At 36.6% G+C, this 24,614-nt stretch overlaps 2 protein-coding genes across 6 annotated transcripts; both read left to right on the forward strand.

Annotated features, from left to right (window-relative positions):
• The first annotated feature begins 4,523 nt into the window (after positions 1-4,523).
• LOC116250170 (probable serine/threonine-protein kinase WNK3) lies at positions 4,524-12,247 on the forward strand. Of its 5 annotated transcripts, none has more exons than XR_007572818.1 (8): positions 4,524-4,947; positions 5,285-5,322; positions 5,465-5,692; positions 6,999-7,222; positions 7,389-7,546; positions 7,657-8,062; positions 8,175-11,166; positions 11,864-12,247. XR_007572818.1 is itself a non-coding variant. In XM_031623640.2 (8 exons), exons 1-8 carry the CDS (start codon positions 4,843-4,845, stop codon positions 9,701-9,703), a joined length of 2,616 nt encoding a protein of 871 aa, XP_031479500.1. In that variant the 5' UTR covers positions 4,524-4,842; the 3' UTR covers positions 9,704-12,247. The 5 variants fall into 5 exon arrangements, 4 of the variants coding, with proteins under 4 accessions (XP_031479500.1, XP_031479498.1, XP_031479499.1 ...); XM_031623640.2 differs by having other exon boundaries at positions 7,657-7,849; positions 7,922-8,062; positions 8,175-12,247; XM_031623638.2 differs by having other exon boundaries at positions 8,175-12,247.
• Positions 12,248-19,819: 7,572 nt separating this feature from the next.
• On the forward strand, positions 19,820-24,355 carry LOC116249659 (probable protein phosphatase 2C 14). The gene is made up of 5 exons (XM_031622847.2): positions 19,820-20,377; positions 20,493-20,660; positions 21,879-22,049; positions 22,127-22,306; positions 23,832-24,355. The coding sequence occupies exons 1-5, from the start codon at positions 19,982-19,984 to the stop codon at positions 24,156-24,158; spliced, it is 1,242 nt and encodes a 413-aa protein (XP_031478707.1). The 5' UTR covers positions 19,820-19,981; the 3' UTR covers positions 24,159-24,355.
• Positions 24,356-24,614: the final 259 nt, after the last annotated feature.

Here is a 24,614-nt window from a genome sequence, read left to right on the forward strand (position 1 = left end):
ATTTTTAAATTTCAAATGGGCCGGGCCGAGACCCGAGCTATGGGGCCGGGCCCAAGCCAGACTCACCGGCCGGATCGGGCCGGCCCGATGCGCACCCTTAGAAAAAAAGGGAGGGAGGATTGGACGAGAGAGATGAGTTTTGTGATCAATTCGATTTAAGATGGGACAGTTTAAGATCTGATGATGTCTTTTAATGTATAAAAAACTAGATTCCCATTCAAGAACTATATACATATATATTCACATCACATCTTAAATTTAGTTATTAACGAAAAAGGGTAATTCATTTGGACAGCCACTCGTGTACTAATGAATGAACATCATTGGGTTCTGATGCGGATTAATAAACTTTTTGTTTTGGCTATTTTGGTCATTTTTACCACATTAGCTCCAAATAAATGAGTATGTGTGCGTGGTGGTTAATTGAATTACAATAGGTCTTTTTAACTGCCTAAATTTCGGAATCGAAAGGGGATTTTGATAATCTTATAGAGTTAAAAGAAATCATTGATTCTATTTTTTCTCTTACAGGGGGAGGGTTCTTCTATTTATTAAGTAGAAGTATTTTAGTAATTCTGTGTCCATAACACTTGGTTTATTATAATTAGGAATTTTTCATAAGGGATCGAATTATGGTTTCAAAATTTTGATAAAGGACACAATATCATTTATCAAAATTTTTATATAAGATAAATAAAATTTTTAAAAATGTATATGTAATTTTTTTTTTTTAATCAGGGAGGCCTAAGCCCCCTGCACCCCAAGCGATAACATATAACCAGCTCTGCCAATATTGTTTTTAGCAATATTGAAAAATTCAGTTTCTTATTAAACATTGTGAGGGATTTTAAAGGGTTTATAAAAGGAATCATTACATAAATAGTTTTGGTTTCTAATATTTTTAAGATGGGGTCATTATATAAATAGTTCTCCTGATTTTTAACGGGCAGGTTGGGATCAGCTGAACCAATGGCTCGAGCCCAAAAGTGGGTTGGGTGGTTTCAATGTTACTACTTCATCATTTAATACAAAAATTAGATAGATTTAATGAACATTTTAAAAAGTGTTTCAGATGCATAGACTGTTACTATTCTTAAATAGCCTCTCAATTTTTTAACATTTATTAAAAAACTCATAATTTTATTGACAGTAAGTTAATGGTAATGTTTTTATTCAGTGGCGAAAGAGCGCTCATTCACCAACCTGAAACCTCTACAAATAAAAGATAGATAATTTACATATAGCAAAAGGGGATTAATATTATTTGAAATAGTCAAAGAAGCTAAATAAAATATGCTAATTAAGTATGAAATTTGTCTATACTAAGTGTAATTCTGTCGTTTTAGCTCACCAACCACACTTGTGTTATCCAAAAGCATTTTGGTATGTTTCGAAGTTTTTTAATTGAATCAATAACTTTGTTGACTCTAAGTTCAAAGAATATGTCATTTCTTTATTCCGAATGGTAGTGTATTGACCTCGACAAACTTATGGTTTGGGTCCTCACATTTAGTAAAATTCTGGTAACGTGCTCGTACTTTTCAAGAACAGATTTTTGTAAACACCGGTCTCTTTCTCATGAATTGGTAAAAAATAGTTTTAGAAAATAAAAAATAATATATTAATAATTAATTTAAAAAATAGAAGCTCTTAAAATATTAAAATTGTTTTTAAAAAATAATCGATAATATGAAATAAATGACTAAAAAAATATATTTTTTTAAATGTTAAAAGAATATTAGTAACACCGGCAAAGATAAGAGTTCGGTATACTAATTGCATGTTGCCCTAAAAAAAACATCCGCCGCAATGTCTTTCAAAAACTGCCGTTTGTCATTCAATCACATTCTTATAATTTTTTTGTTAAGTTTTTCTTTATTTTGAAAAATGGTAAAAAATGAGTTTTTCTAACTGCAGTCAAAAGCAGCCTGAGCAATTTTCGCCTCTGCCCTAAAATGTCCTCCTAAAACATGGAAGATGTTTTTTTTAAACATCTTGGCAAATATAGTTATTTCAAAGAAAATATCTATTTGTTAATTTAAAAGAAAAAAAAAACTTTTATGTGCCCAAAAGTTTTTCTTATAATTTTAAAAATGACAATTTTTTACAATTTTTTTAACAAAATAATATACTTCTCATAAAAACCTGTCCAATAAGAGTATGAAATAAGCCTGTCTAAAAAGATAGAAGAAAAAGTAATTATGTAATAGATGGCACGCAGGAAAAAGTTGCGCCCAACGTTTTGTCCCTCATCTTAGCAGAAGCTCATTTTCAACCCTTATTTGACTTTTATTAAGAGTAAGGCTCTTATTAAAAATTTACAAAAATAAGCCCTCCTTTTAGAATATGTGCAAAAGGTGACCCGCCCCCAAAAAAATAAAAATGTGTTAATTTAAAAGTCGTGATGTGTTTCCCTTCATGTTTGGAAAGGAAGACCACCTTAACAACCAAAAGCACAAAAAAATATGAATATAAAAAAGGGCCCACATGATCTTTAATGGTGACTAAAATCTACTAGTCAAAGGATTCTCAATTTAATCAAATTAGTGCAAAAAAGGTATAAAATATCAATCAATGGTCACTAATGACAATTAGTTCGGAAAGCGAAAGAAGCAACAAGGGTTTCACGTGAGACCACATGAAAAAAGTAGAGGGTGAAAAAGTAATGAACGGTAGATTTTTTTTCTAAATCCTAATAATGAATTAGAACCTCAAACACATTATCTACCGTTATATATTTCATCATGTCGTCAGTTAATTATAATATTCAACCATCGCAAATGGAATGCCATGACACGTAAGTCGCTTTCATTGAAACCAATGTCACTTGCAATGAAAAATTAAAAGTTTGAGTTTTGAATAAATTTTAAAGAACATAATACTTTCAAAAAATGAAGAAAAAATTACTAAGAAATGTTGGAATTGATGTAAATGAAGATGGTAACCTTCAAACAAATGGAAAGAACTGCTAATAGTTAGTAACAAAGGTTAACTAATTAAAAGAACTAGTAAAAGAACACCAACTGAATCAGTTCTCCCTCCCAGTATGATCTTTTTTCATCGATTTGGAGGTAATTCGGTATGAGTCGAGTTCAAACCCAACCGAGCCACTTTGAACTGAATCGACTCTAGTAAGCCTATGTTCTCTAGACTTAATCGATTTAGTCGAACTGAAATGGGTCAAGCCGAGTCGAGCCTAATCGAGTCGAGCATAAGCTCCGATTGAACAACAAGTACTCATCTCTTGATGCGGCACCAAATCTAGTAAACTAAACAGTAACAAAAGTGTTTTGTTTTTATGAGATTTTATGTAAAACATAAAGTGGTGGTGTACTCCACGTCTTAAAAAGCCTCCTTTTGTTGCTTAATGCATTGCTTAGTTGTTACTTGTTGGACTGTTTCACTTGACGGAAGGTAAAGCGTGGCTTCAACTCAGGACAGCCCACTTTTTGAACGTCTTTTTCTTCTTTTAAAAATTTGAACCACAATATTTTTCTTTTGTTTTGTTTTTGGGCCATTGGTAATCTATTTATTCGGGCATTTGTTATAGTTTGTCGCTCAAAAGAATAATGCATTAGAGATCTCTAAGTGGTGACGATGATCACGAGAATCGAACCTTTAACCTTTTCAAAATATATGAGCTGCTGCTTGCTACCTATCCCCATTAGACCACACAGCCATTTGGTTTTATTGTTTTACCTCCATTTGTCAAATGAGATTAAAAAAAAAAAGTCAATTTATCAAATTGAAGTCAAGTAAGATTCGTTTCACCAACCAAATTTAAGGAATTATGTATCATTTTATTTTTCAAAATTTACAGAGGTCATAAAATTACTTTTTAGACATATACTATTTATCTTCTATCAATTGATTTATATCTACAAATTCACAAAATAATAACTTGGTCATTCAATTTCTAATATATATATATATATATAAGTAAAAATCCTACGACCCAACAACAACCCACCTCATATCAAATCAGAGGCGTAGCAAAAAAATTCAATAAAAAAAAGCACTAATTACATAATTTAAGATTTTTAAGGAGCACTTGTATGTAAACTTAAAAAAACAACTTTACAAATTTCAATGTAAAATAATCATCTTTTGTGAGTCCGTGTGGGCAATTTGCCCACACTATGCCTAAACCTCCCTGTATCAAACCTTCCGGTCTTTCTCGACATATATAACAATTCCTTATGAAAAGGGAACACAAAATCTCGGAAATTGTGAATTCTTTAAAAATGCATTTCTCGAAACACATGGGCAGGTTTCACAGGTGTGAGAAAACGGAATCACATGTCGACTGGTGAAAAAGAGCATCATGCGGAGAGGGGCATTATGGTAATCTTCTTTGTAACGAGAAACACGCTGGAATTAGAGCAGGCCAACTCGGATGTTCTTATTTTTTGATAATAAAATCTTTTTTATTTTATTTTATAAAATTATAATTAAATTAAAATAGTGGAAGGGGTTAGGAAAACTGTTGCGATTCTTCGTCTCGGACGGTTGATGAACTTATGGCGGTAATTACGAAAAAAAAGGAAGACAAAAAAAAAAAAGGGCTCTTCCTGTCTTCCCGCACCCTCCTCTCTGGAGTTTTTCGCACGCTTCTTCCGCACGCTTGGTTTCTGGATCGCGCTCTCTCTCTCTCCAGATTCTTCCCTTTTTTGGTATTCTCTTAGATTTCCTTATCGGCGTCTCTGTTTCTCTGTCTCCCTCTCTCTCCCTGAGTTGCGGGCCTTGGTTCGGTTGTCTTTTGGTGTACTGGGTGGTGTATTTGATTCTGGGGGCCGAATTTTGGGGAATTGGGGAGTAGGGTTTTGTTGGGGGGTCGTCCAGATGATGTCGGGATCGACGACGGCGACGGATGCGTCGTCGGAACAGGAGACGGACGAGTCGGATTCCGGATTCGTGGAGGTTGATCCTTCGGGACGGTATGGACGGGTCAGTTTTGCTTTCTTTTTTTTCTTTTCCTTCAATTTCATGCTCTGTTTTTTCTCTGCGATGAACCGTTTCAATTGGTACGCAACGAGGTTTATCTCTTTCCATGGTGTTGAATTTGTGCAATGAGATTGGCATTCGGTTCGGTTGGTGGCGTTGTTTCTCAGCTGTGTCTTATTTCTCTTCGTGGAATCACTGGGTTGGTGATCGTTCTGAATTCAGAATTTGCTGCTAGAATTCAGAATTTCGCGTATTTTCAATGCATTTTTATGATAATTGCCAATGTGGAATTCCGAACGTCCAGTCTGAGTTATTATAGTTTTTTCGTTTTCTTTTACAGTACAAGGAAGTGTTGGGCAAGGGGGCCTTTAAGACAGTGTATCCTTTTACCCACCGCCTTTTTCTTTTCTTCAAATTTTGAAGTAGTTTTCTTTTCAATTCCGTTTCACTCGATCAGGAGATCTTTTGGTTGATTATAGATGGATCATTCCGTATTTCCTTGATTGGATATGTATTTTAGTTACAAAGCATTCGATGAATTGGAGGGAATTGAGGTTGCGTGGAACCAGATTAAGGTGACGGACGTCCTGCGGAGCTCAGACAACCTTGAGCGCCTCTATTCAGAAGTGCATTTGCTCAAGACGCTGAAGCACAAGAACATCATCAAGTTCTATGCGTCATGGGTCGATACGAAGATGGATACCATCAACTTCATCACTGAGGTTTTCACATCGGGCACATTGAGGCAGTGAGTGTTCTTTCCTCCCCACGACATTATCATTTGGTCACGTTTGTGTATAAGATAAATACACAGCTCTATTTTTTATCTGATATCGGATGGTTATGTTTTTGTTCTGGGCATTGTTTGGGAAATGTTGATGCCAACCCCGTCTTTGTTACGCCTATGCCATGTTGCCTGGACACAGACACGAGTGTTGGTATTAGACACTTTACGTGAGTGTCGGACAACAAAGCTTAGAAAGGTAGACACACACACGCACACACGCATATTGTTTAGTAGACTACATCCATTTATTATCTATCCAAAAAGGGGAAAAAGAGGAGTAGCACCACAACCGCTTCCTTTCGCTTTTCCTTATTGGATATAAACGCCTCATTTTCTATCAAATGAAGGAACCGGAGGCAACCATTAACAAGTGTCCAGGAGTGCCCATCCCATTGTCAAAGTTTTGGGCGATGAGACCTCATCCTTATAAAAGTGTCCATGTAACACAGCTGCTAAGCTTCAGAAAATGCATCGAACACACCCCATATATGCAAAAATTTGTTTACTGATATGTGCATTTATCTATGTCCACATGTGCAAAATAGCAGGTTATTTGTTGCTACGGTACATGAAATGTTGAACCGGGTGAAAACTTTGCTTCACTATATCTGTTTTATTCCATCCATTTTCAAACACGGAACAATTTTTTTTTAAAAAATGTGAGGTCGAGAGGTACTTTGTGGTGCCAACAACTCCTTCCTTCATATATGGATCAAAAGATTGTGGTCATTAATTGATAAGAAAAGATGAAAATAGTACAACAAAAGCATGTGTTCTGCTCATTAACAGACACATCAAAGTTGAATTACTTTGGTAAATTTTGATTAGTCTCTATTTTCTCAACTTTTTGCACATATATTCTTCGGTTCTATTTCAGCCATTACATTGTCATTGTTAGATGTATGAAAAGCAACACATCTTGCTCCACTTGTAAAATATTGTTGCATATATGTTATATTTACTAACATATGTTATGTTTATTTTTATTGGATCCTGATTAAGAATGAGAAGATTAACCCAAGTTCCTGGTTCAGATCAATGAACATGTTATGTTTATTGAAATCTTTTAGTTAGTAAATATGTTATATTTATTGCAATGTGATCCTGACCAGGAATGAGAAGAGAAATCCAACTACTTCTTGCTTTTTCCTATCAAAACTTTTTGTTTGTTTTAAAATATGGTCCCTAATCCAGGGACCTTGAATGATGAACTGCATACATTGTTAAAGGTTATAACACAGTCCTATTGTCTGTTATTGATTTCTAGGTATCGGAAGAAGCATAAGCATGTAGACTTGAGAGCATTGAAGAATTGGTCAAGACAAATCTTGAGTGGACTTACTTATCTTCACAGCCACGACCCACCTGTTATTCATCGGGACTTGAAGTGTGATAACATATTTGTAAATGGAAACCAAGGAGAAGTCAAAATAGGTGATCTTGGATTGGCTGCTATCCTTCGTCAGGCTCATGCTGCTCACAGTGTGATTGGTAAGCCAATGATTGCCCATTTTCTTCTGAATTTTCATGTCTCAACTCCATTTTGTTAGGTGGCTTTTAAGTTTTAGCTTTTCTATGAAGTGGAAGCTCCAGCTTTTTCTATTTTTGCAAATTCAGATTTCTCACACAACTCCTTAGATCTTAATTGTTTTCACAGGAACTCCTGAATTCATGGCGCCAGAACTTTATGAAGAAGAATATAATGAGCTTGTTGACATCTATGCATTTGGAATGTGCTTGTTGGAGTTGGTTACATTTGAATACCCATATAATGAGTGTACAAATGCTGCTCAGATATACAAGAAAGTGACTTCAGTAAGCACTTAAAACAATTTCAATGAGCTTTATATTTACCTGTTGCTGATCTTAGTTCCTTTCTTGCATCATTGACTTGTCACTCTGGTAACCTAATGGTTTTTCTGTAGGGAATTAAACCTGCATCATTGAACAAGGTTAAAGATCCTGGGGTGAAACAGTTCATAGAAAAATGTATAGCAGATGTTTCACAGAGATTGCCTGCCAGTGAACTGCTAAAGGACCCGTTTCTTCGCTCTGATGGAGAAAATGAAAGCACAGTGAACCCTTCATATTCAAAGGAAACCTGTTCAAGCCAACAAGGTGAGAAACCTAAGCTAGAAACTGGAGAATGTACTTCTGTGGCTACAGCTGGTGATGAAGCACTCTTTTCAGAAGATAATGTCCATGCATCAGACAAAAACTTGTCAGTCATTAAGGATGAACAATGTGAGGGTGGCAGAGACTTTACTGTGAAAGGACAAAGAAAGGATGTCAACACAATTTTTTTAAGGCTTCGAATTGCAGATTCTAGAGGTATTCATTATGCCTTTTGTTTTAAATACAGTGTTTTAATTACATAAAATGTTTATCTATTATGTCATCTAACTGCCAATTAGAGCAATTACCGAATTCTTGGTAATCACAGGTCATGTTCGTAACATTCACTTTCCTTTCGATATTGAGGCTGACACTGCAATTAGTGTTGCTAGTGAAATGGTCACTGAGTTGGATCTTACCGATCAAGATGTTACTACAATTGCTGAGATGATTGATCAGGAAATACAGGCTCATGTTCCTGGTTGGTTGCCTGGAGAATCCTTTGAAGATGCTCCATCTGGGGACCAGGAAACTGTTCCACAAAATTTTGAGGCTGACACAGTTGAGGAGCCATGTCCATTAATGGGGGAATCTAATTGTCAACCTGGGGAGCTTGTTTTGGAGCATCTTCCTTCAGGACGTCAGTATTGGTCTGATTCTCCAAAGGGCTTGAATGGGGGTTCTCCAGTGAAGTCCACTCATTCAGATGTATCTTTTCATATGGGTCCACATCCAAAAGTTGATGATAATAATGTTGGTACTGTTGATCACTTCAAAATGGATGAAATTATGAATTCAACTATCCTAAGTCCTATTGATGAAGATTTTGATACATCAAGCACTGGAAGCAAAGAAACTGAGGACATTGCACCATCATCACAAAATGAAGCAGAGCAAGCAACATATGGAGAGCTTAAAGTTGATATTGAGCAGGAAAGTCAGTTAAAATCTTCTGAGGATCGTTTGGTTGGAAATGATGTTGATACCAATACCATAGAGCATGTTGACATATCTGTTGATGCCGGATCTGTTGGTGGCTCTTTGAAGAAGCCCATCCTTTTGCCAAGGGAAGGCGAGCCAGAAGATCTCAACCTGGCTATCCAGAAGCTTGTAAATCTATTCTCAGAGCAGCAACATGAGATTGAGATGCTGCAGAGAAAGCATCATCTTGCTATAAGAGAATTATTAAATGAAGTTCCTCCTGAACTCCACAATAGAATTTTAAATATATGTCCCTTGAAGGTTCAATATTGTCACGCAAACAATGAGATGCTTTTTGGTGCACCAAACTGCTTACCTGAATCTACAGAGGAGCAGTCAACTCAATCCAAAAATGGATGCCCCACAGAATTTCCAGGGGGTAGCAACAATAAGAACCTTGAGTCAAAACATTTGCTCGACAATCAAAATAGTCAGGAATTACGGAATGGCGCTTCTTCATCAAGGAGTGGAGAAACTCTTTTCTTGGATTGTGTTCAGAGGATGCCTTCATATGAGGATTTGGTGGGCCTTGGTGGTGGTAAATCACATGATGGTGAAGTAACATCTCAGATAGGAAAGTATGTTGGCAATGGAAATTTGAAGGCTTTATCCAATGAACATTCGGTTCGGGAAAATGTTCAGCCTAAGCTTATCAGGGGCTTGCCTGGTAGTTCCAGTGCTGTTCACATTTTCGGAAAGACTGGGAAATGGGATGCTGCATCTGAAAATCATACAGGGACACCTGTCTTCAGAGACAGGTCAAATTTGTTGAAAGGAAACACGAGAAATTCTGATATGGGTATTGCTGTAATATTAGATGAGGCTTTAGCCATTTCTAGTGCTGAGGAGGAAGCACCTGAGTTTCCACCAATATGACCACCTGAGTATCCACCAACATGACCTTTGGTAATTTCATGTCTGACTTGGCAATACAAGTAGGATGATTTTATCATGAGACCAAAAGTGAGGCACTGGGCAGGTGAATGCATGATAAATTGAACAAATGAGGCTTGGGCTGTTACTGGCTGTATGTATCATCACAAAATGAATAATGAGGCTTGGTTACATGGCCTGTCCTGCAGTTTTTACTTCTTTTGCACCGAGTCCTGTGTCAGTTTAAGCATGATATATGGGGGTTTTGAACTTTTGACATTGCTGTATCTGGTGTCTTGGTGTTCCATTGAACATATGGGTTGTTGGTTGTATATATGCTCATTCCAAAAGTGTCTAGATTGCTAAATCTTTTTCAAGTCCGTCTTGTATTGTGGACTTTCCTCTATTCTTTCTCTCTGGTTATGTTGTTGTATGGGTCACATACGATCCTGGTATCCATTGGTGAGACTACCAAGAACTGTATTGCTTGGATACTTGTAATTTCATTCAGTACATATTTGGTGATTATTGAAATTTCTTGGTCTCGGTAACAAGCTATTGCATTTCACTTAGGACTTGGAGGGATTTGTGATGGCTCATTTTTCAAGCTTGTTGCCTTTGGAGCTTAGGTTGAAAATTGACATTATATGTGCATCAAACTTAATATGCTTTGAAAAAAAAAAGATGAAATCCTCTCTACGTTCCTTCAACAATATGGTAAGCCTATATTTATGCTTTACTATATTTTTCTGTTTATGGTAGTTCAAAAATAATCATCTTTTATTGCCATGACATTTGCTCCCAAAATCACATTAATTGGCTAATGATTTATATACTGTGAATCTTAGATAAACAATAACACATTTGGTTACTTGAGTTCTTCATATTTGTTCTTTTGTTTTGATGGTGCAAGATGTAGCTGATTTTGTATCCGAAAGAATTTAAGTACCTAACAATGCAGTTCAGCCTTTTGACATGATAAAATAGCTCCATGAGAGGGAAGTTGTAGCTTTTTTTTTAAAAAAAAAACTTGTTTTATTTGTTGCGCCACTCTTATCCTATTGATATTCCAGCAAATCAATTTTTGGATAATTTTATGTTCGTTCGGAGATGGGTTTTTGTCACTAGCAACACTCTGAACTGATTCAAAGATTTCTGGCTTTTGCCAGTCGGGACTCATGTTGCCGTCTAGCAATCCACTTTTGAACTGTTACAGGTGATTATTTCATTTTAAAATATTTATAGTTTGAAATTCAGTTAGTAAGGTAAGTGGTCAATGATTTAAAGTTGAGGCCTTGAGTGTGCCTTTTCTTGGTTAAAGATGATGTCTGTGATAAACCTTTTGACTCTTTTTCTTTTTTGGCCCCAGTTGTAGGTTTACGCTGCCTGACCCATGATGTTTTATTGCTAAAGCAATAGGTTGAAGAATGTCTGGACGGTGGTGGCTGCTGTTTTGTTTGGAAGAGGTAAGAGATCAGGTACTCTTTTGCTTTGTTTTTCTTAGTTTGGTTTTTTTGGTCATTTTCTACTAATAGCAGTATAGCACAGCAATCCTTTATCAGTGTATGTATACTGCCCAAATACTGATCTGCACATGCAAGTGGAGGACCTATTCCCCAGCATGGTTTGTGAAGCATAATGATTGGTGTGATCCATTTGTTGTTGGAATGTTAAGATGGTATCATATGCAATTAGATATAATTTGTCTACCAGTTATCTTTGATTAGGCCATTCACTTTGCAACCACAGTTCTCAGAATCTCAGTGCTTGCTAATGGCATGAGAAATATGATGCATAACTTCTCATGTTTAGAAATGTTAAAAATAACATTTATCTTGAAAATGATGTTGTCGACAACATTGACCATAGGACATTCATGAAAATTTTTTCCAATGCAATTTGTGCTAAACAAAGTCTTATGCATTTTAAACTCAATTGCGAATTATTAACTTTTTATATAATTTTATTGCAAAAACATAAAGAACAATGTAGGCAAAATTTTGAAGGACGATAAAAGAGTAAAAAACATAATGTAAAAGTGGCAAAGGAAGTTTCTTTTTTCAAAGCTTGAGATAGTATTGGAATGCATCATGATATATCGCTCTGCTTCAAACTTCATTTCTTCCCTAAGTTTTTTAATGCGAAGCTGAGTACATTTCACAGGTCATCCACGGGTGTGTCGTTCTTGGAGTTGGCAGTAGGAGAGAAGCTTATAGCTTCGGGAATAGATGTTGCTAGCAATTTTCTTTGGAAGGCAGATTGCAAGAGTGATGAATTAACTCATTGAGAGCCATATCATCTGGTGGTACACTCTTTTATCTTTTTGCTACCAGTAAGTTGCAAGGATCTGCTTGGCACCAAAAGATACCATGGATGAATGACATAGTTTGAGAAGGGAACACGTCTGTTATCCGTGGGCTCATTGTTTTTCTGATTTTTTCCTCCTCATTCTGTTGCATTACTTTATATCTGTATTTGTTTGTCATGAGGATCATAGTTCGATGATTGTCACTGGTTGAAAGTAATTAACCATTGCAATTTTGATTAGCAGATCATGCAGGCTACCCGACGTTCTGTGTCAGCTCATAAGGTTCCTCTTTATTTTCATTCAACGTCATAGCAGAAAAAACAGATTACCTTGTATCTTTATATATATTATCTGGGTTGGACTAGTGGGTATATTACTTGAGGTTTTAATATGGGAGCACAATATGAAGAAACCGCCACCTCTTTAGACTGAGTTTTGTGGCATTGGTCTTAGCCTGTGCCCAAGAAGCACAAGGGGCTTTTCTTTTTATGATTATGGGGTTGCCTAAGTTATCTTCTAGATGACTAATGGAAGCAGCTATAACGTTGAAATTGGGATAAGAAGAATTTTTTTTCCTTCATTGAAGAGGATACTATGGGTCTTGCATCTGCAAGAGCTTTATCCACCTGGCTAGTAGTTTCAGCTTTTGCAACAAGGGTTTACTTGTTTCAGCTTGTGCATTGAGATAATGCCCATAAAACCCGACCCACCTAACAGCGGAGGCTCATAATCCTGTGATTTTGAGGTCCTGATAGATTTTTAAGTTCAGCATAACCAATTGGTAATCTTGAGTTTTAATGGATGCAGGTTTGGTATGAGAATGTCGATTTGATACTTCCTGTTAGAAAAAAGAAACAAGGGGGACTGCAGGGGTCCTTTTGGAATAACAGTAGATAGTGGAACACATAGTGGCCAAATCAATTTTGCTTGCGATTGGCCTACATGGTCTAGTCTCAGTCTCTACACGAGTAAAAAGGGATTCCCGAAGATTCCGACGCCTGTTCCCATCTCATTGCATCTACTGTTTGCAATACAGAAGAGTTTGCTACACGAGAATCAAATTGACTATTGGTTTTGCATCGAAACATTATGAGCAAATCAAAGCTCTATCAAACAGGGCCTGCAAAAAAGGTATAATGTAAAGCATCCACTGTCCAAGATATTTAACCAGCGTTCAATGCTTTGTGGGTCGACGGATGAAACAACTGTTTACGAGAAGAGTGGAGCTGATTGGGATGCACAAAAGGAAACAAGTTGGCGTGATCGGCAAATCAAATTTGCTAACGATAAGGCGTTGGAAACTCTATCTCCTATTAGCTCGCCTTCTCCTACAACTGTACCACATGGCAAGTTTTTTCTTCCTTTCCTTCAGGTTTATTAGCTCGACTGCCGGTCAATGCTGCAAGAGACGTTGATGCTGATTTCTGGTTTCTTACTTTTTCTTTTTGTTGCTTGCATCCTGTTTCAACATATGGACATACCAATCTCGAAGTCTCCTTCCCTTCTTTCTTTTCTTTGTCTTCCTCTTCTTCATTCTTTCTTTATCTTCTCCTTCCCATCTTCTGGTCTCTGTTCTATTTTTCTACTTCTTCCCTTATTTCCCCGTCTTCTTCATCATCTGTTATATTTTTCTACCTTTCATCCTTTCCCCCTTTCTTCTTCTCAAACATATAAGGGCAAACAGAAAAAACAGAAAGTTTTTTTCGGAAAATTACTGAATAGCCATTTTTAAAGTAACAAAAATACCCCCATCCTCACACTATCTAACACAGGGCCCCTGTCCTCTCTTGTTCTCTGTGTAAGTGTACCTGCAGTTAAGTGGGAGAAAATCAAAACTTAAGCACATATTTTTATGCCATAAAAAACTGAGCTTATTTATATGTACTTTAATTCAACTAAATGTTCTTCACTTCAACGTGATAGATTGTAATCCGAACCCCAGTTTCAAATTCAAAAATTTCAACAAAATTTCTGGTGATTTTTGTTTTTTTTCCATTCCAAGCTTCTAAAAGTTTAAATTAAATATATCAAATCAGTTAGTACGGTTACATAGCAATTGAGCCCATCAAGGAGGCTAGCTATTTGAGTTCAGTTTAAGAATTTTTTGAGTAGATGAACAGCGTGTTTCGTTATCTTTGCTCAATGAATAATTAGGCAATCCTCTTGTATGTGACATGTTAGTTGGGTGAGGAGGAGAAATCTTTCATCTTATTGCCAGAGGAGAGTCTAAGCTCTCACCCAACCCCTTATTTTCTTAGAGTGCAAGTTCTGCTTTCGTTGCCTCAAGGTGCCGCCCTTACTATACTTCAATTTGCATGTCAGTAGCTCCCTTTTTACAGCATTGAGAGTTGATGCTCCAAGGATTCAAAACTAGAACTGGCCGCCTACCAGCCCTTGCCTCGACCATTGCACCAACCTCCTTGGGGACATGTGACATGTTAGTTGAAGTTAGCTTCCTAAAATATGCACTTACCAAGTAGCCTATGTATCAAGAACGGAAAAACTCAAAACAAATTTTAAAGTAAAAGAATACTTGCAGTTCTTTATGTTCTGCATGAAAAGATCAAGACTATGTTTCTTATGTCTTATGGGCCCGCATAAAATCATTTACAAAGAATCACATGAAGCTCAAAATTTTGGGTGGACCTAATGATCCACTATCAATTAATTGGTGTTTTCGGGTTCAACATATTGTTGTAGTACATTGGGGTTTAAAAGAAGGTGATTTATTTATTAGTAAAGCCAAGCTCAACAAAGTTGCTATCATCAAAAGGTGAAAACCATGAGCTTGGGGATGTAGCAACTCAACAAAAAACCCACCTACCTGTCATAAAGTTATCTCCCCACATGGTTGCATCAGAAAGGGAGGGAAAGAGTCACAGGGGAGAAGAAGAGACAGATAGAGGAATGAGGGCTTGAAGCGCCCTATGGTGGGAAAACAAAAAGCATCAAAACTAAGGTTAGGCATCGGGCTGGGCCAGGCTGACCCAAGGCTCGACAAAGTCTGGCTCGGGCTGGCCCAAAACCCTTACCAACAGCCCAAGTACAATCCACTTAGTTATCAGGTAGAGCCCGACCATCAACTTCATACCTATATCAAGTGTCAGTTAGATGTCTACCCTTATTTGAAGCCCTTAAGGTTTCATTTTTTTATTATCTCAGAGTGTTGATGTATTAAGAGTTTTTAAGAGAGCCATCGGCTATATACATATATATCACTTCAATTGCATCAACGCTCAAAAATCGCATCATACCAACAGGCAACAGTAGGGATATCAGACGAGGAGTCTTAGCCTAGTGTTTGGGAGAGATAGATAGATACTTATCGGCATCAATTGTGAAAAAAAAAGACAGACCATCCAAGGAAATAAAAAAAGAAGAAAAGAAAGAAAGAAACTTCAACTATATATATATATATATATAGAGAGAGAGAGAGAGAGAGCCAACTTGTTCTTGTAAGCTTAACAATCGTGGGAATCAAACTGATAACAGACTCTCTACGTACTCATCAATCCGACCAGCTAACACTAAAGACTTTTGGCAAAAAAGTTTGACCATTTCTCAATTTGTGGCATGCTAATTTTCTCGGTGTGGCTTCAATTTTATCAGTTGTTCTTGAAGAGTCACACAAAGAGAGAGAGAGAGAGAGAGAGAGTACAGTTCTAGATTTAGGCCACATTTGAATACCTAATATTCCACTGTAGAAATGAAATTGAGATTCAAAAATCCAGAAAAGCACCGAGCCAAAACAAATATGGAACTTTAATTCTCTGTGTTTTTGCTTAATCCTAATATTTTTATTTCAACATTAGAGTTTCACCTAAACAAGTAAGAGAGGGACTTGGTCACTAAAATTTCACCTAAACAAGTGAGAGAGAGACTTGGTCACTAAAACTTCACCTAAACAAGTAGCACAAAAGCTCCAAGTGATCGCACAAAATGTGGTAGGTAGACATTGAACTTTTGTTCCACCTGACAACTACCCAGGACTAGATGCCAAAACATTTTAGTATTCAAACGTGTCAATAAGAGTGTCAGATCTTATATTCGTGGATTTAAAATCCCAGGCTTATCAAACATGGCCTCAATGGGCCGATCATATCCTTTGGTACCCCAAGTTGTCGTCATCCCAAATGGTTGAACGGCTACACAACTGGTATGAATAATCCCATCAAACGGTGCTTTCCCGACCCTACTGAAAACTCAACCTTTTTCAAGTCCCTGGACGTGAGTTGCACGGTTCAAATTAAAATCTGAAAAACAAAAAATCAGACTCCCAAGTAAGTTTATTTTGTCTAGATAGTAATATTGTAAATTATTGCGTATCAGGCAATATATATATAATTCGCTTCATTTTATTTTCGAGTTTGAAATTTAAAAATAATTTAAAATACTATAAATTGAAATTTAAATAATACTGTTGCCGAATCGGGCCCATGAATGACCAATACTGCTGGAAAATAGGATTTATTAACTATTCAGAGATATTTACTCACCCATTTAAGATTTCCCGAATCACACCTTAAATTAGTTTTGATGATTGTATGAAGACGGTGTTGAGTAATGTTGATTCCACTTTCTCTTTCACACTCGGGTTTTGTTCTTTAATCTCCCAACTAAGGTCACTCCATTGTGAAAGTATTTTGGAGTCCTGTTAAGTTCACACATAAATTCTCTCTCTACAGGTTGTGTTTGTTTTACTGTTCAGATCCATGGATTTAAGGTCGGACCTGTTAAATCTTTTTTTAACATATAATATGGATTTAAAATCCAATCTACTAAGATTTCTTAATGCATCCTCGGGTTTAAAATGCATGTGAGGCTGTCAAACGCAACCTAAGTTTTTTTTGCTTGTGTGTCCATTGGACATGTCTCGTTTAATGAAATTCTTTTCTGCTTTCTCTCTCTAGGGTTGAAGGGTTCAGGGATCGATGTGGAACCATTCTGATGTTGACTGGGTCCATTGACGGTTATCTTATCAACTTTGTATTTTGTGATATGAATGGAGAAACTAGGAGCTCGGTTGGCAATAGGGAAACCGCTAAGAAGCTTCATTGTGTTGTGTATGTTGATCTGGTTATCATCCCAATGTTTTCGGCCATGAATGTGTGTGTACATGTGTGCCTGATACAGCCAAACGTTTTCAACCAAAGTCGCACCGCAATCAGAAGCGATGCGTTTTTCTTCAATCTTGTGGAGACTAGCGTGTATATATATATATATATATATATATATATATATATATATATATATATATATATATATATAGAGAGAGAGAGAGAGAGAGAGAGAGACTGTGAACGTGCTTCTCCATACTTCATTTCAAAATTAACAGTTCATGAAAAAGTTGTTTAAAAGTCAAATTATTTGTGCAATTTGTCCATTGGTTAGTCATTCTCTAAGCGTTACATAAAGCTACATCTCTTTTATTAATAGTGACATGCTACACACATCTACCAATTTAAATTGAATAAATACTTCTCTGTTTCCTCTCTTCCAGTCAGAAAAGAGAAACCATGACTCTACCTTCCCCTTGTCCTAGGCAAGGGGCAATTGACTTCTCTGTTTCCTTTCAACTTGTTGTAAGCCCTTACTTTTTATGCTTTTGATTTTCATTTTTACACCTTATATATATATATATATATAGAACGAGAGAGAAAGAGGAAGGAAAATTCTTCAGCAATCTGGATTTCTGTTCATGGCTATCCGATGGTATGATTGAGTGCATTGGGTGCTGTGAAAACTTTTCCATTCAAACCAGATGGAGGAATCCAAGAATCTTGACTTAGAGTATTTTGGTAATTATTTAGCCTTTTGAATGCCCATCATTTTCTTAAATCTTACCATATAGATGAAGTTAAATTGCCCAAATGTATACGTTAAAAAGAACTGAAAAAAAGGCAAAAAACTCGAAGTGTAGATCAGAGTTTATATGACGCAATCAACTTAAATGACTCACATTTGTTTGTTTGACTTGCTCCTTATATATATATATATATATATATATATATATATATATATATATATATATATATATATATATATATATATATATATATATATATATATATATATATATATATATATATATATATATATATATAAAAGAAAATTGAGTTGTGAGTCTCACTTTTCATGGTCGCCTAACAATGTGATCAAGGCCTTCTGATCTAACATAATAGACGGTTAAAGGTAAAACAATGATAAAAGGTAGTGCATCATCTAATATTAGTTTACAACATTTTTCTTTTTTGTTTCTCTCAACCATCCATTTGTTTTAGATAGAAGAGTTTGGTCGTATGGTTGGATAACTTTAAATAGCTAAAATTATTGTTCACTCACTTTTATATATATATATATATATATATATATATATATATATATATATATATATATATATATATGACATGCCATATATATATATATATGCCATACAGTTTCATTAATGTAGTGTATATGACATTAATGAAAAGTAGTATATATATATACCCATATCCGGCTAACCTTCTTCCACCTACCTAACGGAAATTATGGCTATCTCCCGTGCATATTGGTGGGATGAACAGACCCATAAATGTGTTGAGCAGACTTTGCTGATATGAATCAAAATCCAACCACTTCCAAGTCATCAAATTTTCCTCCATTTCCAGCCTTTGATTCGTAGCCGATTCCATAACAGTTGGTTTACAAACAAGACCATTATTATGCATAGGATGTTGCCAGTCGACATTAAAAGGGTGGCTATTGAGACACTTATCTGACAAGTAGTTAGGTACTTGGCCCGTGAGGAACTTGGTTTGAGTAAGTTATTTGACCTTGACTCAGTCACTCAGCCCGATTAAAAAAAAAAAAAAAACTTGGCCGGACTGGTCGGATATATATCTTATAAACTCTTTGGCAACTTACTGCTTCCTCCTTTCCAAACTCTTGGACATCAGATGATTTTTTTTTTTAAACTCTTGGCATAAAATAAAGGTGGATGTAAAACTGGGCATCCAACAAATACTAAGTTGATGGCTGGGGGCAGCTCAATAAATAAATGGGTGGAGCTTATGTTGCCGGCAAAGGCTTCAGGCTTGCTTTGTTGAGTCTTGGACCGGCCTGATGCTCAATCCTATCCACAATAAAGTTGGAAAGACAATTGTTGCTCGTTTTATTAAATATTTTTAAACTTTTTATTAATTAATTTTTAGATAAAAGTAGAAAATTATCCAATTTAGGCAAATTGATGTTGGCTAATATTACTAAAAAGTATTGGACAGAAGAAAACAGGAAATTAGCAAAAATGAGAGCAAATCCATCATGGAAATCACAGTTTCGGAGAAATATCAAATATCTCTGTCACCTAAAAGTTTATGGATTATAAGATACGCCCGAAGATAAAGATGAACAGAGAGAGAGAGAGAGAGAGAACCAATTCAAAGGAAACAAGTCAATGAGTAATTAAGGTAATATGACCAAGTCAGTCTCATTTTCTCGAGTCCGAAGAATCCAAAACTAATGTCAGCAGTTTCAACGGCGGTGCTTATAATGAGGGCATTAAGTTTTTTTCATGACTTAGTGCTTCAAAATTTTACTCTCTTTCTATGTTTTCTTTTGTTAACAATCATTTGTTATATAAGTTATAAAAAGAAAGATATTTCTTGGTATATATATTATTTAATGGATTTCCAGATACCAAAATACCAACAAAATTTGTTCAATAACAATGATGCCGATCTGACTCCGTCCTCCTCCCGTTGCCTTCAAAATAATATGGAAATAAAATAAAACAAGCAAGTAAATAAGAAAACAGAAGTATGGCAGACATGGACCGTTGCAGGTCAATTTCTTGGCAGACACCCTCAGTTTTGACCAGGCCACATCTCTCATTTTTTCTCTCTCTTCATTTTTTTTTTAAAATGCAAGACTAGAATAAGAGGGTTTCTTCTTCCTCCTTTCTAGCCGTTGCCTCATTTGTAAATTTCCCCAAAATGTCCTCTTGCATTGTGGCGCTGGATGAGAACTGCCATCACCGATTCCTTCAAGATTCTTGCCTTAGCTTTCTCCACAATGATTCGAGCGCAAGATCTCCAAGAAACCCATTAGCAGCATTGCCTGAATCAGCAAAGGACCCGTCTTATTCTTCTTCTGTCCCTGTTTCTGGCAGCATGCTTTTGATGAAAAGAAAGAGACCACCATCTCTGCAAATTCCTGAAGGTTCGAGGGTGTTGTGCAGTTCGACCCCCAGTGTTAGAAGAAGCAATGACGAGTCCACCGTTGCTTACAGCGCCGCCGGATGCGCGGTTTATGCTAAGAAAGGGAAGGTGAGAGATGTCATGGAGGACAGCCACAAGATTATTTCAGGCTATCGAGGAGACCCCAAGAAGGTGGTGCTAGAGATTCTTCGGTGAAGTTGCTAATGGATGCTTAAATTTTTCTGGTCTTGTTTTTGCTCTGTCTATCACATGGGTAATTGGTTTTCTTATGGTACTTATGGTACAGGGGTTCTTTGGAGTATATGATGGGCATGGGGGTAGAAATGCAGCAGAGTATGTAGCAGAGAATTTGCATAAGCATGTTCTTGAGATGGCAGAGAAATATGAAGGTCTTAGCAAGGTGGAAGCCGCTAAATCTGCATACCTTAGGACAGATAAAGAGTTCCTGAGTAAGGTATTCTGGAGCTATTTCAAAGAACTTGTAAAAAATTACTCATGTGGCTCTTGTTATCTTTTCTGTAATTTTCATAGGTTCGTGGGGAAGGGCAAATGAGAAGATTTTTCTGTTCGCATTACTTTCGTAAAATATATTACTTGTACAACTTTCTGTAATTTTCATAGGTTCGTTGAGATTCCCTGTTCGAGAATCATTTGAAAACTTGTGGCTAACTGAACGTTGAAGTCGTATAAGTGATCTTGAATTTTGGCCTACTACTACCTGAAGAAATCCTCCCTGGAATGACTATACGACTTATAAGTCTTAGTGATCTTCCTTTTTTCCTTTTCAGTTTGCCTTCGGTTAGAAAAAAAATCTCAAGTTTCATTTCCTTTTTTTTTCCTTTCTTTTTTTTTGGTTTGTGGGGGGAGGTGGGACCGTGGGGGTGGGGGTAGTTGTGGATATTGGTTTCCTAGAGTTGCAGAGAATGATTAAGGAAGGCAGAGGATGAAGCTAGTTAAGCTGGCTTATCTTGAGCAAGATATATGAAAATCTAGAGCATTATCAATAATTCTTGAGGTTCTTGCGAGTTTGGAACCTTGTCCACTTGGTGAAGTATGGAACTTAATCAAGGTTAAAGTAGAAAGTACTTGAATTAGGCACCTCAGAACCAAGACAAGCCACAATCAGTTTCCCTTCTCTTAGAATCTCCTAGTTCATCCTGGCAGGACCTTCAAATCGTTTATGCACAAGGACAAAAATGTAGGTGGACCATAGACACGCTTACTGGTGCTACTCATGTAGATCGCAGGATCAAGCTTAGACCAGAAACAAAAGTTGGTGAAGAGAACAATGGTGAAGGTCTGACATTGGTCAACTCTCTCCTAGATTCTCGAGCAAGCTATGTCTGTTCTTGCCAAGTGATAATTTCAGAAAAGATACTAGTATACTGCATAAAAACCTGATTTTCTTTTCTATGCATATCTAGGCCGTGCTTTCATTTATACAAACTTTAGTATCGTCAAGAAAGGGAAGGCTTTACGGTATTATAAAACTTTTCCCCTATAGTTAATGTTCAAGGAGGCGAGAATAAGCTGGACTGCTGTCGAATATCCATAAGTTATGAATTGTCCTCGACATATTGTTATCACCCCCTGTTTAATTTTCTGCAATCTGATATTGGCATGCTTTTACTTTTTCTCCATAACAAACAGAGGGTTCTTTGTGTTATATCAGGGGCTGAACAGCGGAGTATGTTGTGTCACAGCATTTATTGAAGATGGTGAAATCATTGTCTCAAATTTGGGTGATTGTAGGGCTGTTATTTGCAGAGGTGGTGTAGCAGAAGCACTTACTTGTGATCATAGGGCTTCAAGAGAAGATGAGCAGGCGAGAATTGAGGCGCAGGTAGCTCCATTTCCTGCCAACTGATCAGTTACTTCAGATGATTTCTTGTTCACGGTGCTTTCTTGTCTTTGTTCAAGGGTGGCTATGTTGACATTCACCATGGGACGTGGAGGGTGGATGGGGTGCTTGCTGTAACCAGAAGCATTGGTGATCGTCATCTGAAGGAGTGGGTGCTTGCAGAACCTGATTCAAAGGGACTGGTTATAACAGATGACATGGAACTATTGATCCTAGCTTCTGATGGCTTGTGGGAAAAGGTTAATAGACTTCTTTCAGCTCCTCCGTGCCTTTTTTGCAAATACATATGCCTGTCACATGGTTGGGCACAGGCATACACATAAACGACAAATAAACACAGACAAATATTTCAATATCAGAACACCTTTTTCAAGCTTAGATATGTCCATACCACACATGCACTTTCATTCATGTGAAGTATGCCTTGTTTCTTCATGGTCCAGTATCTAAATAGCTGTTGTCTTTAAACGTTTGAAACTGAATAGGCTTTTTGGTTAGATACATGCAATATCATGTGGTAAATTCAACAATTTGGCTTTATCTATTTTTGACATCTCAACTGAAACATAAACGATGCAAGGTAAATTCAAAGAACACATCGATAACTCAGACAAACTCCAGTCTTTCATCTATAAGCCACACACATGCACAAACACACCCCAATGTACGTCTACATATATATGTATCTGTAACTTGATTATCTTGAAAATTCCTGTGAATTTGTTGCGTCAGCTTCTAGAGTTACATCACACATCCATCTCAACTGTGTATAAGTAACAATAGTGAAGTGCTTTCATGCTACAAAGCTATCTCAGTGGGCCAATTCGATGTTGGCTTTTAGTTAACTATCCAGCTCATGTTGGAAGACAGAAGCTAGATGCAGGTGATCTTTCGGGGTTTGTGTTTCTTCCTGCAACCTCTATCTATTTAAACTTTTGCTATGGACAGCTCTGATTTTGAAAATCCTACTTTTATTATGCATCTGTACGTGAACTGTTCCCAATTATGGTTGTGCAAGGAAGGGAAACAAGAAAGAAGCTCATCCGAACAGCCCATGAGACTTATCATCTTTGGCACAACACACACACCTTTGCTTTATCCAGATTTCAAGTATTTTTATGCTTGGAACCATATTATATTGCAGAGCATTCAAGGTGGTCGGGGGGGCTGTTCATCTATGACGTGCCCTTTGTTGTCTAGTGTTTTCACTCCGTTTGCATGATTATATCCCACTTTTGTTGCTTTTCTTCTGGCCCTTTTTCATTTTTCCTCTTTTGATAAAGGAAAACCACATTACCCAAAATAACATTTTTACAATTCCCAAACGAAATAAGAGCTATTTCAGATTAAATATTGCGTAGGTGGTATGAGGAACATCGTTCTTTAATGTCTAGACATCGCAATAGATGACTTTTTCCTATTTGAAAAAGTCTGTGCACGATAAGAACCTTAAAATTTATCATCTAAACGTTGGGCCATATTCCTTATTGATAAGTGTACTTATTATTCCCTTGTCACCAGATTTGACCCACATAAAGTTTCTATAATCGTTGCCAACTTCTCTTTCTGTCAATTCATGAATCAAATTCTGATGAATTGGAATCTTTAGTTCCGCCACACTTTTCTATAGTGTTTGCACAAGAAAAAATATTTATGGTTCTTTTATTTTAGCATAGCGACAGAGCAAGTTCATAGTGCTACGGAACTTTTTATCTTTTTCATTGCTTCAGAGGTGAATTTCACTCTGATTATCGTTATAAACAGGTGGGCAATCAAGAAGCTGTTGATACTGTCATGAACCTCCTTTTGGAGTCGAAGAGTAGTTTGTTGAGTATGAAGGAGACTACCGAAGGCCATGATGAACAGAGAAGTGAAAACATTGGTTCTCCTTTAAAGATGAGGAGAACATCAAACCTGCATGGGATAAAAGCGCAGAGACTGAACCAGGAGAATCTGAACCCAAACCAACCACCACCAATGTGTGGGTTCCTGGTGGCATGCAAGGAGCTCGTTGGACTAGCTGCAAAGAGAGGCAACTTGGATGACATAACAGTGATGATCATTGATCTTAAGCATTTCATCTGCAGCTGACAAGCGCTTCCATCTGTTGGCCTTTAAGTAGACAGTAAACTTGCCAGCTGTGACAGTGATGATCAAATTTCCCATGTGTTGGTCTTTGGTGGACAACTAGACTCACCAGCTGTAATTCTACATCACCAATTCTTTTCGAAATTTTTAACTTCCATAACAAATTTAAATAATGCAAGTACAGCTTGTCTCTTTATGAAGTCTCTCTCTCTCTCTCTCTCTCTCTCTCTCTCTCTCTCTCTCTCTCTCTCTCTATATATATATATATATATATATATATATATATATATATATATATATATATATATATATATATATATATATCACAATAGCATTATCCTTGTCAGAAAATGATGGGAGCGTCTGAATTCCAGTCTGACATCGTTGGCAGACCATAATGAGAAAATTACATGGAAGTTCATTAGATAATTTCCAATTATTGCAGAAATCAAACCGTTC

This window comes from Nymphaea colorata, chromosome 3 (genome assembly GCF_008831285.2).
Source record: "Nymphaea colorata isolate Beijing-Zhang1983 chromosome 3, ASM883128v2, whole genome shotgun sequence".
NCBI lineage: Eukaryota > Viridiplantae > Streptophyta > Magnoliopsida > Nymphaeales > Nymphaeaceae > Nymphaea > Nymphaea colorata.

What these genes read in the sequence shown, in the direction of transcription:
- LOC116250170 (XM_031623638.2), top strand. Translation starts at nt 4,843, where the DNA reads ATGATGTCGGGATCGACGACGGCGACGGATGCGTCGTCGGAACAGGAG. An exon ending in ACATCGGGCACATTGAGGCA is followed by an intron (nt 5,693 to 6,998) that starts GTGAGTGTTCTT and finishes ATTGATTTCTAG; the next exon opens with GTATCGGAAGAAGCATAAGC. An exon ending in TGCTGCTCACAGTGTGATTG is followed by an intron (nt 7,223 to 7,388) that starts GTAAGCCAATGA and finishes TTGTTTTCACAG; the next exon opens with GAACTCCTGAATTCATGGCG.
- LOC116249659 (XM_031622847.2), top strand. Translation starts at nt 19,982, where the DNA reads ATGTCCTCTTGCATTGTGGCGCTGGATGAGAACTGCCATCACCGATTC. An exon ending in ATCGAGGAGACCCCAAGAAG is followed by an intron (nt 20,378 to 20,492) that starts GTGGTGCTAGAG and finishes CTTATGGTACAG; the next exon opens with GGGTTCTTTGGAGTATATGA. An exon ending in CTGATGGCTTGTGGGAAAAG is followed by an intron (nt 22,307 to 23,831) that starts GTTAATAGACTT and finishes CGTTATAAACAG; the next exon opens with GTGGGCAATCAAGAAGCTGT.